The 16935-nt window shown below is 41.4% G+C and overlaps 1 protein-coding gene across 1 annotated transcript; it reads left to right on the forward strand.

The window, feature by feature from the left end:
- The first annotated feature begins 269 nt into the window (after positions 1-269).
- On the forward strand, positions 270-2245 carry DMAC1 (distal membrane arm assembly complex 1). The gene is made up of 2 exons (XM_036855677.1): positions 270-590; positions 1465-2245. The coding sequence occupies exons 1-2, from the start codon at positions 317-319 to the stop codon at positions 1527-1529; spliced, it is 339 nt and encodes a 112-aa protein (XP_036711572.1). The 5' UTR covers positions 270-316; the 3' UTR covers positions 1530-2245.
- Positions 2246-16935: the final 14690 nt, after the last annotated feature.

Here is a 16935-nt window from a genome sequence, read left to right on the forward strand (position 1 = left end):
CACCTTTCCTGTTAGACAGGACGCTTAGAAACCCAGACTTTTCCTCTAAGGAGACTGCGAGTTGAGACATTTAGGGAGTTGGCTAAATTCTTAAAAGGACTGGGAGGGAAAAAAAACTGGCCTCCGTCATGGCCAAGGTTTTCGCCACAGCACACCCGCGTAGCAGTCCACCTCTGTCTTTTCCCGCCTCCGAGGCAAGCAAGAACTACATTTCCCAGCGGCCCTTGGGCTGCTTCCGGCCAGCGCTCTGTTTCCGGGCACATCTTTTACGTCAGTTCGTGGGAAGGTTCCTACGGCTGAGGCCGAGCTCCTAGGCATGGGTTCTTTCGTTTCCCAGCCACTTGAGCCAGTCAAGGGCGTTGCGCCTCCTGATGTCGCCTCCTCCGCCAACCCCGCGCCCGTCATTGCACCCGGAGCGCCGACCTCTCCAGCAGAAGCCCCTCTATTTAATAACTGCTGGAGCTGTCGCGTGCTCTCCGGGTCCGGGCTGATAGGGGCGGGCGGGTACGTGTACTGGGCGGCAAGGAAGCCCATGAAGCTGGGATACCCCCCGGGTCCAGGAGCTATTGCGCAGATGGTCTTCGGCATCAGTGAGAGTTCGGGGCACTACCCTTGGGCTGGGGGAAGAGGGAGAAGAGGGGTGCAGCCACGTGGGCGGGGGCGGGGCGCCCGGGTTGGTAACGTGGCGGCAGGCATTTTCCCCCCCACCCCACCCCTAAGATGGGGGTGGGGAGAAAAAGTTGTTGGGAAGCTTTTCTTTCTTTCTTTTTTCTTAAATCACAATATTTTTTTGAGAACTCTTACTAGCCTCAATCTTTTTAATCCTACCAAAAGCTATTAAAGATAGGTATGAATATAGTAGTACTATTTTCCTGTTGAACAAACCTAGGCACAGAGAGTTCGAAGTCAGACACCCAGGATATGACACAGCTAGCCTTTGATTCCCAGGCTTATGTGTTACCAAAACCCATGCTTCTTCTGTAGATTGTGGAGAAGGCCTGAGTGAGGGCACTTGACCTTGGTTTAAGAACTTCGGCTTTGAAGGTAGATTGTAGACATGGGTTCAAAGCCCACATTACTAGGTCTACCATTGGGTACTGTGGCCCGCAGTTCTTATTTGTAACAATACTACGTGATTGTCAAGCTGTCTTCCAGTAAAATGTAGTGATTCTTTTAGCTCTTCAGACCAACTGAGTGAATAGAATTTTAAGTTTTCAGATCTCTTACCTTCTTAATTAGATTATCCAGATCAATTCCCTTTTAGTAACTTTCTTGCTTTGGGGAAGTAACAATTTTTTTTTCTCTCAACTTTCCTTTCCTGAGCTTCACTCTTCTGTAAGATAGAAATAATGGTAATTGTATCTTCAAGGAGTATTGTGAGGGTTAAATAAGTTGATATATATGAAAGCACCTGGTAAATTGAAGTACAACATAAAGAATAAAGTACTGTTGTTTTTTCCCTAGGCATTGCTTGCTGGGGTGTAGTCATCCTGTCAGACCCCAAAGGGAAGGCCTTCCGCGCTGGTTGAAGTACCACCATTGAATTTGTCATCTCTCGGCATCCCCGTGACACACAGAGCAAGCATGGGGCGTATGCATGTTCTGGACAGACGCATGGACACTGACAGACTTCAGTCCTGCAGATACTATAAGACTGAAGAGACAAACATGGGTTGTCATTCGTTGGCCATAAGTGTTTGTGGCCTTCTTCGCAGGTTCCACAGGGACCAATAAATCCCTCAGAGAAGAGGTTCTTTGTGTTATTTGAGGAAGGAGGGTATAATTTTTAAAAAATATAGAGGAAATGATAAACCAAATGAGAAAGTGACCTAAGTTATTTTAAAGAGTTCTTTCTACTTCTCCTGTGGTTGGGTCAACACCTACTATCCACCTCATCCTGGATAGGCATCATGCAATAGGCAGAAGTGCATAAAACATTTATCTGTGTACTGCTCATACTTCCCAAAGCATTGTCAGATCCATGACCTTGTGAGAGTTTCCCAGCTACTCTGAGGTGGTTATTTCATTGTTGGTAAGTGAACCTTAAAAAACAGAGTCCTAGTGATTTGCCCAGGGTCATTCAGCAAGTCAGTGATAGACTTAGGACTTGTTCTTGTCCAGCTGTTCTTGTCTTTCAGAACTAGGATTGTTCCAGAGAGGCAAGAATTACCTTTATGAAACAATTAGATAATCATAAAAATCAGCATAAAATAAAAAGCTCAAGTACTGAAATATTTGAGAGAAAGTCAAAGTCTTTTGTGCTTTGTGTGTGGGGGGGCGGGGGGATGGGGGGGGTTTGGTTCTTTTTCCACAAGCACAGGAGAGGTTTCTATGATGCAACTGAGTTGCTTTTGAGAGAACTTAATATTAAACACTTTCTTTTTAAGAGAAGTCTGCTTCCAACCAGTTTTTTGATTTATTTCTGAAATGCTATGGCTTCTCTATAAAGTTACATGTAGCTATTTTTCAGAGCAGAAAAGTACTCTGAAATTTAACTGCCAATCACAACGTGTAAATTTTGAATGATAGGTTGAGTAAGTAGAGTACCTTTAGGGCTATTTTTCTAATATTGTAAAGAAGGGCCCAAGTCTTTTAAGACTCACAAATGACAGTAAGTCTCTTGCATTGTCTACACCAGAATTCATGGCATGGATGGTTATATATCTGTGCAATTGAGAAGACATTGCAACATAAAGGAGACAACAAAGTATTTAAGTGAAATGTACAATTCAGTCATGTGATGTTAGTGAATATAGAAGTTTTAAATTAGAAGGGACCAGAGAGGACCCAAAGCAGGGTACTTCCTTGAGGGCCCATGACACACTAAAATGCTAACGAAGACAAGTTACTACCTGCTTTAAAAGGCAAGCCATTCTATTGATGGACAGCTGTAGTCCTAACATTTTCTTAGTTTAAACCCAAATTACATAACTTGCTGGTCTTGGCTTGACTTACTGGATACATAGAATAACTCTTAAAACTTATATGTTGTAGTATAATTGTAACATCTTTCCCAGAATTCATACTAGTATGACTCTTTAACCAAGTAAGAGCTTTTTCCAAATAAACTTGCCCACTCATCAGATATATTGCCAAAGTATGTTTGGTTCTTCCCAACTTGGAGTCGCTTAACTAGGTGTGAGCTAAGTATTGTTCTACCATGTCTATAGGCAGTTGGGAATAATGCTCCCCTCCCCCCCAAAAATAGAACTTGTAGTTAAAAATTGTTTCATTTTCTTTTGAAGTGTATTCCAAAATTTGCTTTGATTTCTGCTGGTGGTAAGTCAGAGTTCCTAGTTTGTTTTAGGGATGACTTCAGAGAGAAAAGAGACATTGCCTTAGTCCTACAATGCAGGAAGTGCATTTGGTGCCCCTATTATCTTCCCTTTGCTTGGGGATGAAGTGGGGTGAGCAGGACAAACAGGTTCAAGAATCCAGGGACTATTACTCGGGAATTTAAGAACACCAGCTTGATTATGACTTATGGGCTTTAGAATCTCTTTACAGCATGGAAATGAGAGTTTATAATTACCTTTAGCAAAGAAGAGAAAAACGTACAAAAATAAGTAATTTGAAATGAACTTAGAGTTTTCGCTGGAACACAGATCAAAATGTGAGTATACATTCAAATATTGACATTTTTCATGATGTCCAAGATACCTATTAGCACAACCTTTACACAGTAAAAACTTTGATATCTCCAGATGATCAAGAAATCATTACACCATCGCTTGTTGCCTTTGTGTATTGCATTGAGTAATCTAGAATCCGGTGACCAACTAAGAATATGTCTGAACATATTAAAAGACCTGAATATACGTTGATCTTTAGGATCTTGCTGTGTGTTGGGGGAGAGGTAAGGGGTCTCTTTTTTTTCCTAGGCCAATTGCTGGGCAGCTGTTGCTTGCAGCACTGGTGTAGGCCAAATGCAGATCAATCTAAAAAGTTCTGGAGTTTCACCTGACCAGGACAAATTGCAGAGACGGCTGTTGCTGGCAGCCCTAGAGGTTAAGCATTTCAGCCATGATTTGTACTTCACCACCACCCTTAGCTTAGCATTTGCCCCTTGCTCCTTTTTATTACTGGTTTCTCAGCCTGGCTGTGTCTGAATTAGGGGCCTCTTGAATGATGCCACTTGATTTGACAATGTGAAATATATTGTTCCTGAATTAAATATATGTTCAGGGCAAGCATATGTTCAAGTACCCCCTCAAACCAGGCTTGACCTCAACTGATTTGTTGCCAGGACTACATTGATCAAACTGACACTTCTCAAATCTTGAAGTGAGGAATAGTAAGCAATTTTGAGTTGTAAAGCTTTTTTTGTGTGTGTGTGTGACAGATAAATCCTTGCCTTGACCCAAAGATTATTTAGGTGTTATGAGCAAAGAGTCAGAGGTGAAAGACCTATAATTATACATCATTCAGAGGTATCCTGAGAGCATGGAGAAAAAATATGTCACTCTTCTAAATGCATGTCTCTTAGCCTTTGAGATAATTCAGCAACTTGTCATTCAAAGGTAAATGGAATGTAGAGAAATAGCCAAAAGGGCAAATGTTAAATGCAGCAATGCCACTAAAAACCACTGCTCAGTCCTGTGACTAAACCTGCATATGCTTCAGGAGTGTGGTAGACAGGATTCTTAAAATGGTCCCCCAAGGTTCCCAACCCCTGGGTGAAAATATACCTTCTCCCGGTTATTCAAACACCATTCTAGGTGCTGCTGTGAAGGAAATTTGTAGATGTAATTAAGGTCCCAGGTCAGTTGATCTTAAGATTATCTACATGGGTGAATCATTAAATCTCAGTCCAGAGGTCAGAGACTTGAGAAGCCAAAGATTCCTCCAAAGCAGGAGGGGGAGTCAATGCATGGAAAGTGCTTTGGAGGCTGGAAGAAAGCAAACATCCACACTGAGAATTTCCTGTGGGGGCCACATGACAAGGAATGGCAGGCAGCCTGGAGTGCTGAGTGATCACCAGCCAACAACTCAAAGGGAAATGTTCTGCAACTGGAAGGAAATGAATTCTGCCAACCACCTGTGAGCTTAGAAGAGGGCCTGTGAGAACCAAGAACCACAGCCCCGGCCAACACCTTGGTTTCAGCCCAGTGAGACCCTAAGCAAAGTATCTAGTCGTGCTGTGAAACTGGAGATAATAAATTTGAGTTGTTTTAAGTTGTCAAGTTTGGTAATTTGTTACACAGCATAGGCAATGAATACAAGGAATCAGAAGTGTTTTGTGGTATCATAGTCATAGCGGAACTAAGCAGAACCCTGTGGCCCCCTCCCCCCAAGTACAAAGGCCCCTCTATGTCCCCTGCCTCTTGTTTGTAGGAAAGCTGAAGTCTCCCAGGCCTCCCAGAGTCACAAAAGAGCACGCTCAAGCAGTTAATGATTAGGACAATAGAGTCATAGACTCAGTGTCTGATGAAAGAATGGGATTAACACTATTGCTCATAATAATATATACCTTTGTGGGCATTAGAATAATTGTAGCTTGGTCTGCCCATATATGTAAGCAAGCAACTAAAATTGTCAGCAAAGAAATGCTGCAGACCCATGTCGAGATCTTCCACTCTGAAAATACAACACCCTATGTCAGCATGAAGAAGTTACAGAAGATGGACCTTCACCCCTAATCTCATAGAAATGGAATGATGTCTGACAAGTGGGAATTTTTAAGCAGCTCTTTTGCCCCTTTCCTGTAGTCTATTTCTATTCCCCATAAACTTTAATTATAAAAATGAGATCACTAGGTAACATTTAACCTAACTCTTGACTTCTCTACTGAATGTACACAATGCCCTGCTTGACCTGTTGATTCCTTTCCTGGATTAAAAGGAGTAAGAACGAAAGATTAAGTAGTTAAAGAATGACTGACTCTCTACCCCTAGCTTCCCCCTTAGCAAATTTGCAGGCCAACCAAGCAGGCAAGAGAGCATCCAAAGGAAGATCAGGAGAAGTCAGCAGGTCTGCACGCAATGGAAAAATGATGAAGAATCTGATCTCCTACTCTGATGATTAACTGAGGTGGTTTCCCCTTTTTCCCTTTGAAAATTGTCATGGCTGAACAGAATCTTTGGAGTTGGTCTCCAGACATGAGTCCACCTCCTCCCCAAATAGCCAGCTTTTCTGAATAAAGCACCTTTCCTTTCTACTGACACTTGCCCCTCGGTTATTGGCTTTTGAGCGGCGAGCAGCTGAACCTGAGTCCGGTAACGAGAGTAGGTGGCACGCCAGACCAAATACACATCCCCATTCTGGGTGCTCAGGAAGTAGCAAGAAGGGACCATCTGAATAGCATTTCTCTTTGTATTGTTAGTAATGGTCTTCACTTGTCCTTTTACTGGTGGTTTTCTTGGATAGTTCTTATTTTCCGTTTTCTAGTAAAATTGTTGCACTGTTAAATATAAAAAAAAATTACAGCACCCTTTTTATGTGCCAAGCATAAAAAGGATTATGCTAACTAAATGCTTTGCAGGAATTGTTTACTCCTCTCAGCAGCCATGTTTTACAGATGAGAAGATTGAGGCCTGGAGCAGGTAAGAATTTCCCCAAAGCCTCAAGTGATGAAGCAGTAGTAGCTTGGCTAAGAGCAGTAACTGGGAATTGGGAATTCATTTTGTTACAGTTGTTCTCTTATCATCCATTCTCAGAATGTTCAGTTATCAAAATTAGAAATGTTAAATTCTGATTTTCCATTTTTTTCCTTTTTATTCCTTAGTTTAACATGTATCATTAATCATTTGGTTTCCTCTTCTTTATAATTGAGGATATATCGCTTATCACTCTGACAAGCAATTTATATGATAATCCAGGACAAGAAATTCTTCTCATCTCTTTAAGCAGGCTCATACCCTTCCCTGACTTTACCCCAATTTCTCCACTGATCTTGGACCATTCTCCTGAACCTCAGACTCTATTTCCCAGGAACAGTAGAGCATCCTAACTGTCTTTGTATAGACACCAGAATCCCAACTTGTCCCAAATGAACTTATCTCCCACCTACTTGTGCTCCTCTATTTCCTATCTCCAATCATAGCATTCTCATCTAGTCAGCTGGCAAGCTAGAAAATGTGGAATTATCTATGACTCTCTTTATTGTCATTCTTCTGATCTGTTCACAAGTCCTGGTTATTTTAACCCTTTACTACTCTTTCCTATCCATTCCCATTGCTATTGTTTTGGATCAGCTATCATCATTTCTCATGTAGATTACCATAATAGAGTCTTAATTTCTCCCTGCTTCCAAGAAATCCCTCTCATATGCCCTCCACACTATAGCCAGAGTAATCTTACAACATGTCTCAGCTTAAAACCCTTCGGTATCTCTGCTGCACACAAAATGAACTCCAGACTACTTGGCAGGGTATGGAATGCCTTTCGTTATTTCACCCACCATAACTTTCCATCTGTATCTTTTTCCACTCCCTGACTTCTGTTCCACACCACCCCCCTCCATGTTCCTGCCACTCTTAGCCAGCTCTTCCTAAAAATGCCATTCTCCATGCCTTTGCATGTGCTCTTCTGTCAGCCTATAGTATTCCTTTTGCCTGGAGAAATCCTGCTTATCCTTCAAAGCCCAGCCCAGATGTCACCTCTTTGGTAAAGCCTTCCCTGAGAAGTCCCCATGTCATTACTTTTAGGGCTATGCAACAATTACACTTTCTATAGACTTCTATCACTGCATTTAAAAGATTGCTCAGTAATTATTTATGCATCTGTCCCTCCCCACCAACTGTGAACTCCTCAGGAGTTCACAGTCGTGCTTTTTTCATCTTCATGTTTCCTGTCCCCAGCCACAGCAGCAAACATGCCAGGCACTCAGTTGGTGTTCAATAAATATCGGATGAGTAAGTGAATAAAGGGCTGAACAAATTAGCAAAGAAAGAAAAATATTTGTTTTATTTGACGACTTTAGCGTATTTCAGTGATTCTTATCTCAGATATGATCCCTGGCCCAGCAGCATCAGCGTTACCTGAGAACTCATTAGAAATGCAAATCCTGAACCCCACGCCAGACCTACTACTGAATCAGGAGCCCTGGATTTGGAGCCCACCAATCTGTATTTTAACAAGCTCTCTGGGTGATTCAAATGAATGCTTACATTTGAGAACCACTGGTGTAATTGAACCTGACTGACGTGTGTAGAACAGATTTCAGCTGTAAAGTAGTGGAAAGAACATCTGAATATCTGGGTCATAAGACTCAGGTTCTAAACTCAGTTCTGCCGTCAGCTCCTACTGTGCTCTTGAGAAAGTCACTTAACCTTTTAGAACATAAATGTTACCCTCCATAAATTCAGAAGATCAGACTAGGTAATTTCTAAATTCCCTTTCAGCACTAAGATTCTCTCTTTGCATGAAGAAGGAGATGTATTCTCTGATTCCAAAGGACAGAGGTGGTAGTGGGGAACCGAGAGAAAATTGAAATAGCACTCTCTGCAGCGATCCCGTGAAGGTGCCACAGAAGATCAGACCACTGCTCCTGCAAGCTCACTCCCGAGAATCCTGCAGCTGCAATGCCTGATGCTTCACAGGAATTTAGCAACCCCTCACCCCAATTAGTGCATCTGGCCAACCGAACAATTCTACAAGGGAGGGGAGAGGTCCTTCCTGACCCTCTTGTGATCAGATTATGCCCTGAAGCATGAAATGTGATTACCCTCTCCTAGCTTGCATAACTGCCTAGGCAGTCAAAAGAAATATGGGAAGTCAAGGAAGGACTGGGCTTGGTGGTGGTGGTGGTGAGGTCTGTGTACGTGTAGTTCCTTTCTATTTCCCAAGAACCCAAATAGGAAAATCCCTCCTTCAGTTTCACCCTGCATAATACTGATTTAGTGATGTGAATTAAATTAAACATGTTGTGTTATGCAGGCTGTGTCTAGAATAACAATGCACTTCAGCAAAGGAAAATATGCCATCAGTGAGTACGCAAAGCAGACCAATAAAAAATGCACATTCTGTCCTGTACCTGGAGGTACAAAATAATATATATATATGTATTTTTTAATGGTGTCTACCTATATATGAAGCTGAGTGGACACAATAAAACCCAATAGGTGACTTCATCACTATAATAGCCAACTACAGAAATAGCCATTAAGCCTGGGACTAGGAGCCAGCATTGGTGAAAGCCCTGGATTCTAGTCATGTTATCACCAAAATGGTTTCAATAACTAGAAGAAATCTGGCCTCATTTCCTTCAGGGGAATTACCATTTTCAGGTACCCTGGATGCCTTGTATTAAGATTCAGCCCAATATGTATTTATTAGCCTTTGTTGTATGTCAGGCACTGCTAGGTGTGTTAGGAATATTGCAGGGTCCCTGATCAAAAAAGTTGAGAGTTGACTGGGAGAGACAGACACTTTAAAAAGTGACTGTGATATAAGGAAATTTTATACACTAGATACATGAGAGCAAGGAAAAGGGATATTTTAGACCTTCTTAAACTGGCACAGAAATCAAATCTGATATGTTACCCAGAGCAAAGCCCAATCACCAGTGGGACAAACTTTTGACCTGTGTGCCACCCTCCAGAAGGATGAATAAAGCAGACACATGTCAAGAAGAAGGGCTACCCACTCTCATATCCAGGCATGTCATCAAACAGAACCTCTAAGGGCGGGATTCTCCGAGTTCCTGACTTGGGGTTGCTTTAAGCAGCATGCTGTGCAGCCATGCTTGGAACTGTGTGACAGAGAACTGCAAAACGCCTGTCAAAACCCTTGACAATTAAAAGACAGGCAAAGGTGGGGGGAGGCCGCTCTCCATCCTCACCACCCTGTGAACACCTGAGAGCAAGAGAGCAAGCTGAGAGACACACTGGCACATGTTGGCAGCACCAGCAGAATCAGCCCCTCCCCATGAGTTAGTGAAAACGTGACCCTCTCTCTGTGGCTTCCGCTGCACAATCTCATTACAGTTTCCTTTGCTGTATAGTTATGAGGAGTGAGGGGGGAGGTAAGTAAACTCCTCGAGTAGGTCTTACCATGGCTGAATATAGGGATACTGAAAATTTTGGCAACGTTATTTTTTAAATGAGAAAAAAAAAAATCACACTAACCTCACAGGTAGGGAGTTTTCCAATTGACAGGCACTTTCATTAATTTACACACTTGGGTCTACAGCAAGGAAAGAGAATGGGCAGGGCATCTCCCAGAGTTCCCATTTTACAGATGGAAGTAAGGGAGGTGGTTTGGGGAGTCGAGGGACTGTGAAATCACCAGTAAGAAGCAGATGGGTCATGTGAGCTGAGGTCTTTGGAACTTTTTCAGGATGCTCCTTCCACACTGGTTCTCTAAGAATTCCAGGAGATTTGTCTATATTAACCCAGGTGTCTTCCTGGTAGGGAGCAATTTAGGTTGTGCCTTCTAAAGCAATGGAAATTCAATTTGTCTCCCTCGGATCTAAGTGCAGGGACCCTGCCTTTGGAAGCCAGAGGTTCAGAGGGACGAGGGCAATGCAGACGAAACGTTTGCTTTAGAACCAGCCAGTTGGAAGCTGTTTGTCCCTAGACGAGCTACATTCTCTGAGCCTCGGCTTCCTGATTTTAAAATGTGAATAGTCATACTCCCCAGCTTTTCTGGGGACTGACCGCGTTTTAATGACTGTGATGTACTAGGACGTCAAGAAATGATCACCAATATTGTTTTTATTAGTATATTTTGTTTTTAATAGTATAAGTGTATAAATATTTAATAGTATAAATAATGAGTCACCACTCCTCTCGTCAGCTGACTGAGGACTCAGGGTCTGGATGTGGGGAAGGGGCTGCTACACTTGTGTCTGAGGGACCACGTGTTTGGGGTCACATCATGCAGATGCCAAGAAGGCAGACTTTAAAAAAAAAAATTTTTTTTTAACTTGCACACTGTTCCAGGCAGGTTTGTGTTTACAATTTGGCTCAGTTCGTTCCAATTTTTTATTTTAAAATGTTTCCCTTAGTTAGAAATGTAACTTTAAAATAAATAGCAAATGAAAAATAAAAAAAGAGAAATGACAAAGTCTATCTAGAAAAACGTTTTCTTCTGAGGGGGCCCCAGGGTTGGTTCTACAAAAGTGCCAGCTGCTGGTTTGTTTTATTACTTGGTTTAAATATATCCATGGCTGAGGGGGAGGAGGACAATTGACAGCAGTTTCGGCTTTCTGCCATGCTTGATGCTTATTTTACCAAGTCAGTTGTAGGACTGACATGCTTTTCCTTGACATGAGTGCTAAATGATTCTCCTGCATTGAACCCTTTCTCTGCCACTTAGTGACTGTCTCGCTTCCTCATCTGGAAAACAGGGATGTTCTTGCCTGTCTTGCCCATCTTGCGACTTCTTCATGCAGATCAAATAAAATTAGTGGATATATATAAGTCTTTGTACATAATACTCTCCCAGTGTTACCCACGGCTCTCCTCCCAGTTGTAATTTTTCAAAAATAGGCAGTGCAACTCAGGAAAGGGAGTTACCCCTCTAGTGGTGCTGCTACACATCCTGAATCCAAGATCTCCCAAGTTATCCCATTTCTGTGCAATATTAGACATTCTCCTCTGCCACCAGTTTAGCTCTTCAAAAACACCACTGTGATACTGATTCCTGAATAAACATCATGATTTCTTGGAACTTGCTTTCTAATATAGGCATACCTAGGAGATACTGCGGGTTTGGTTCTATACAACTGCAACAAAGTGAGTCACACAAATTTTTTGGTTTCCTACTGCATATAAAAGTTATGTTTATACTATACTGTAGTCTATTAGATGTACAATAGCACTGTGTCTAAAAAGTACATACCATGATTGAATAATACTTTATTGCTAAAAATTTCTAACCGTTACCTGAGCCTTCTGCAAATAATCATCTTTTTGCAATAGTAACTTCAAGGATCACTAAGCACAGATCACCATAACAAATATAATAATAATGAAAAAGTTTGAAATATTGCAGAATTACCAAAATGTGACAGAGAGATGAAGTGAGCAAATACTGTTGGAAAAACAATGCCCATAGATTTGCTCAATGCAGGGTTGCAACAAATATGCAATTTGTAAAGTAACAGAGTATCTGAAGTGCATTAAAACTAGATAAGCCTGTAGATAATCTTGTTAAATAAGACTTTCAGCTTTGAATCCTTCGAATCAGAAGATAAACCATCAGGGTGAGCTCCTTCCTTCTCCCAAGAGCTCACACGCTGTTCTCTGATTCCTCTCCCCTTTCCTCTGACCTGTGACTTGAAATAGGGCAGCTCTTTCTGGGAGGATTCTGTTCAGCATCCAGGCTGTTTAGGAGCATAGACTCTCCTCGTCTTAACAATTGGAGTCAAATGGAATCCCATCGGGGCTAATGGACCACTATATATTCCAGGTGTCCTTTAGTGACATTTTACTTACTCTACAAAGCCACATGTGAACTTGAGACCAGTTAACATTGATAACATTTCTTGAGAGCTGATTTTTAAAAATTACTATAAGGGACGTACGTCCAAATAGAGAAGGAGAATATTAGCTGGAGTGCCTTAGCCGACTTGAACCCTGGGATATAGTTGAGTTCTCGAGAAATGATAACAATGTTAACTGGTCTCAAGTTCACATGTGGCTTTGTAGAGTAAGTAAAATGTCACTAAAGGACACCTGGAATATATAGTGGTCCATGAGCCCCGATGGGATTCCATTTGACTCCAATTGTTAAGACGAGGAGAGTCTATGCTCCTAAACAGCCTGGATGCTGAACAGAATCCTCCCAGAAAGAGCTGCCCTATTTCAAGTCACAGGTCAGAGGAAAGGGGAGAGGAATCAGAGAACAGCGTGTGAGCTATTGGGAGAAGGAAGGAGCTCACCCTGATGGTTTATCTTCTGATTCGAAGGATTCTGGAGAACAGTATGGAGGTTCCTTAAAAAACTAAAACTAGAACTACCATATGACCCAGCAATCCCACTACTGGGCATATACTCTGAGAAAACCATAATTCAAAATGATACATGTACCACAATGTTCATTGCAGCCCTATTTACAAGAGCCAGGACATGGAAACAACCTAAATGTCCATCAACAGACGAATGGATAAAGAAGATGTGGCACATATATACAATGGAATATTACTCAGCCATAAAAAGAAACTAAATTGAGTTATTTGTAGTGAGGTGGATGGACTTGGAGTCTGTCATACAGAGTGAAGTAAGTCAGAGAGAGAAACACAAATACCATATGCTAGCGCACATATATGGAATCTAAGAAAAAAGGTACTGATGAACCTAGTTGCAGGGCAGGAATAAAGATGCAGATGTAGAGAACAGACTTGAGGACACGGGGGGAAGGGGAAGCTGGGACGAAGTGAGAGAGTAGCAATGACATATATACACTACCAAATGTAAAATGGATGGTTGGTGGGAAGCTGCTGCATAGCACAGGGAGATCAACTCGATGCTTTGTGACCACCTAGACGGGTGGGATAGGGAGGGTGGGAGGGAGGCTCAAGAGGAAGGGGATATGGGGATATATGTACACATATAGCTGATTCACTTTGTTGTACAGCAGAAACTAGCACAACATTGTAAAGCAATTATACTCCAATAAAGATGTAAAAAAAAAAAATTAGGTGCCTTCTGAAAACTTACAGAAAATTTCCATTCCATTGAAGAGATAACAATACAAATAATTTTATAAGCTTATTTTTCTTTCTGGATTCATGGCCTCTAATAAAATAGTGTTTTGATGAAAAAATAAATAAATAAATAAAAATTACTATAAGGCCTCTTTTATATTCAGGATTTTCTCCTACTGAATTTAGTCTTATTTCCTTGAATGTATGTTATATACATATATATTTCATGTTATGTTTATTTCATGTAAGATATATATTTTTTACATTAAAACAGTACTTGAAAAGCATGCTGATTTTTGCCAAGTCTGTTTTGTTTTAATAAGTCATCTAGATACAGTCAGATATGGAACAAAGACGGAGGCAGAAATTTAGGCTGAAGTCTCAGATCTGCCAAGGGGGATCTTAAATAAGCCAATGATAATGATTTTCAAATTTACATCTCTAGACCCCAAATCTTCCTGACCTCCAGACTCATATATTCAACTGCCTCTTGACATTGCTGTTTGGATGACTAATAGGTGTCTTGAATTTAACCCATCCAAAACCAAAATCAAGAAACTCTTGATTTCTCCTTTCATATTCCAAATCTGCTTCATCTCTTTGTTCCATTTTAAAAGTGGCATCTCCATTCTCCCAGGGGCTCATATCAAAAGCCTAGAAATCATCTTTGACATTTCTCTTTCTCTTATGCTCCATACTCGTTAAATTAATAAAACAAGGAGGCCATTAGACTGAGGTGGCTCTAAGGTCTTGGCAGCCTAGTAGGCAAACCAAAATCTAAGCCTGTAAATGCCTCAAGGTTATGAAATCAAAACACTAAGGACAGCCAATCACAAGCAGCCAACTAGGCTTTAAGCTATAGCCAATCCAATAACTTCCTTTCTTTGCTCCCGTACTTTCTCCACATTAAGTCTTCCCCCTGGCTTCTGTCCAGGAGTGCTCCTAACTACTTTTGGTTTGGTGTTGCCCAGTTCAAATTGATTTTTGCTCAGATAAACTCATAAAATTTTTAATATGCCTCAGTTTATTTTTTAACACACCCAACCCCTCAGCAAATCTTGTTAGTTCTATCTTCAGAATATTCCTAACATCTGACCACCTGTCACTCTGCTTCAGTCATCCCCCACTGTGGCCTGGACTACTATAATCCTCTCCTGACTGGTTTTTCTGCTTCCTGTCTTGTACACACTACAGTTTCACTCCACATAGCAGCCAGCAGGACCAGTTCGAATGTAAACTGGATCATGTCACCCTCTTTCCTGAAACCCAACCATCGCCAGTCTTGTGCTATCACACACAGAATAGATTCTAAGCTTCTTAGCTTGGCCTTCAAGGCCTTACGTGATTAACCCTGGATATTTGTGTGATCTCACTTCACAAACTCTCCCTCTTGCTCACAAAGTTCCAAACATACTTCCTGCTGTCTCTCAAATACATATTACATCCTCTTAGCTCAGAGTCTCTGCACTTACTGTTCTCTCTGCCTGGAAATCCTCCCCTAAAATAGTCAAACATCTTGTCCCTTGCATCAATCAGGTGTCTCCTCAAACTCCCTCAGAGTGCTTTGCATCAGATCCAGAAGAGCTCCCGCTTTTACTCCTATTGCTCAATTTCTTTACTGTGCTTTGTTTCTCTTCCTAGCTCCCATCACTCTCTGACATTTTGCTCAAACACATACCCATACTTCTTCACTCCTCAGTTGAATATAAGTGCGATGAGGACAGAAACTTAGAGTGTTCTGTTTACAACTTTACATTCCCAGTAACTAGACCAGTGCCAGCCATTCAGTAAAGGCTAAATGAAAAATTGTCAATGAATGAAAGCATGCAGGCTCGGGGCCTGTTTCTTTTCTATAAAATAAATGTTTCAATAAGATGATCTATAAGATCTGCACTAGCTTTGAAAGCCCATGATTCCTTGCTTTATTTTTTGGTTTATGATCTTGATTTGTTATGCACAGAAAAACTGTGGCAGAAAACAGCAGTGTGGGAGGCAATGAGCTGGACCTAACAGCATCTCTACCAAAGCTTTTAAGGATTGTCTCTCAAATTTTCTTCTGATTAAACTTCTCATTCCCTAGAGTTTATATGTCTATGGAAAATAAATGAGTATAGCTAATGCAATAGGTGCAAAGAATCTGATTTTGCTAAACTAAGCAAACCAAGAGCCTAGTGAGGTCCAGAGGCTTGGGGCCAGCCTTCCTATATCCAAAGAGCTTCACACAAGCAGCCATATAGGCAAGGACATCCCCAGATTGCTCTGTTTGAGGTCCTAATTAGTAGGTACTTCCCAGACAGTGTATAATCAAATGAGCAATCTGATTCTGATGACCTGTTCCAACACATCCTGTGGATGTTGACAAATCATTCATTATCTGAGCTTCATCTATTGAATGCATGGACTGAAATAATGAAATACTTTCACGCAGAAATCGATCTGTATGTTTAAGGTGCAGAGATAGACAGACAGAGCTCTTTCATAATGTTCATGGTGGCAAACCTTTTATGGCTTCCATTCAGCATGAGGAAGCTTGGAATCAATTTAGAGTAACCCCAGTACTATTCTTTAGATGGATAAGAGGGGCAGTACAGTTCATTTTTAAACACCCTTACTTGTAGTTGAGCACTCACATAAAATACAGAAGATGTACAAATTGTTTTTTGTCCATTGCCTCCAACTTTTACCCTCAGGGTCGCTAGGAAAGCAGACCTCTTCTGCCATGGCCAAGGAAGGTCTATGATCCTACTGCATTTCTCCCTGTGGGCTTCCTCTTTTTCTCAAGTCTCTGGCCCAAGTTAACAATTATTTGTGTGTGGGGCTGTGCAAAGGGAGCAGTACTCGTAAAGCTTCAAATGGAGGATTGGTAAGACAGTAGAACAGTTTTATACTGCCAAAATAATCTCTTCTTTGCACAGCTAGAGTTTCTGTTTCTGTCCTCATTTGATCTGCAATACCAAATTCCCTCTTTTGCTCTCCTGATTTTAATGTGTCTAATTCCCATGAAGGAGGAAGAATGAGAGAGAGAAATAAGTTTATCTCATCACAATTAGCAAAATAAGATGGAGATGGGTTTGAAGGAGCCTTGCTCATGAGACAGATAAACCAATCCAAGGGTATTAAACAACAGTGAACAACAACAATTGGAGAAGCTACAGACACAAGCTTTAGAATCCAGCTTTCTATTTCTTATACTATGATATATACTACATGTATAGGTTCTGTACATTAGCTCAGAATCTCACCTGAGTCCCAGAGATCTGGTTCTGCTTTGGCAAGTTATAAGTGAGAGAAAAGAACAGCAAATGAAAGGGTTAGATCAGGTCTTGATTGGCAGCTCTGTTGCC

This window comes from Balaenoptera musculus, chromosome 6 (genome assembly GCF_009873245.2).
Source record: "Balaenoptera musculus isolate JJ_BM4_2016_0621 chromosome 6, mBalMus1.pri.v3, whole genome shotgun sequence".
NCBI classification, from domain to species: domain Eukaryota; kingdom Metazoa; phylum Chordata; class Mammalia; order Artiodactyla; family Balaenopteridae; genus Balaenoptera; species Balaenoptera musculus.

Bases quoted from the DNA above. Each gene is read 5' to 3' on its own strand.
- DMAC1 (XM_036855677.1), top strand. From the start codon at position 317: ATGGGTTCTTTCGTTTCCCAGCCACTTGAGCCAGTCAAGGGCGTTGCG. The intron at 591-1,464 runs GTGAGAGTTCGG...TTTTTTCCCTAG, and splicing joins GCAGATGGTCTTCGGCATCA to GCATTGCTTGCTGGGGTGTA.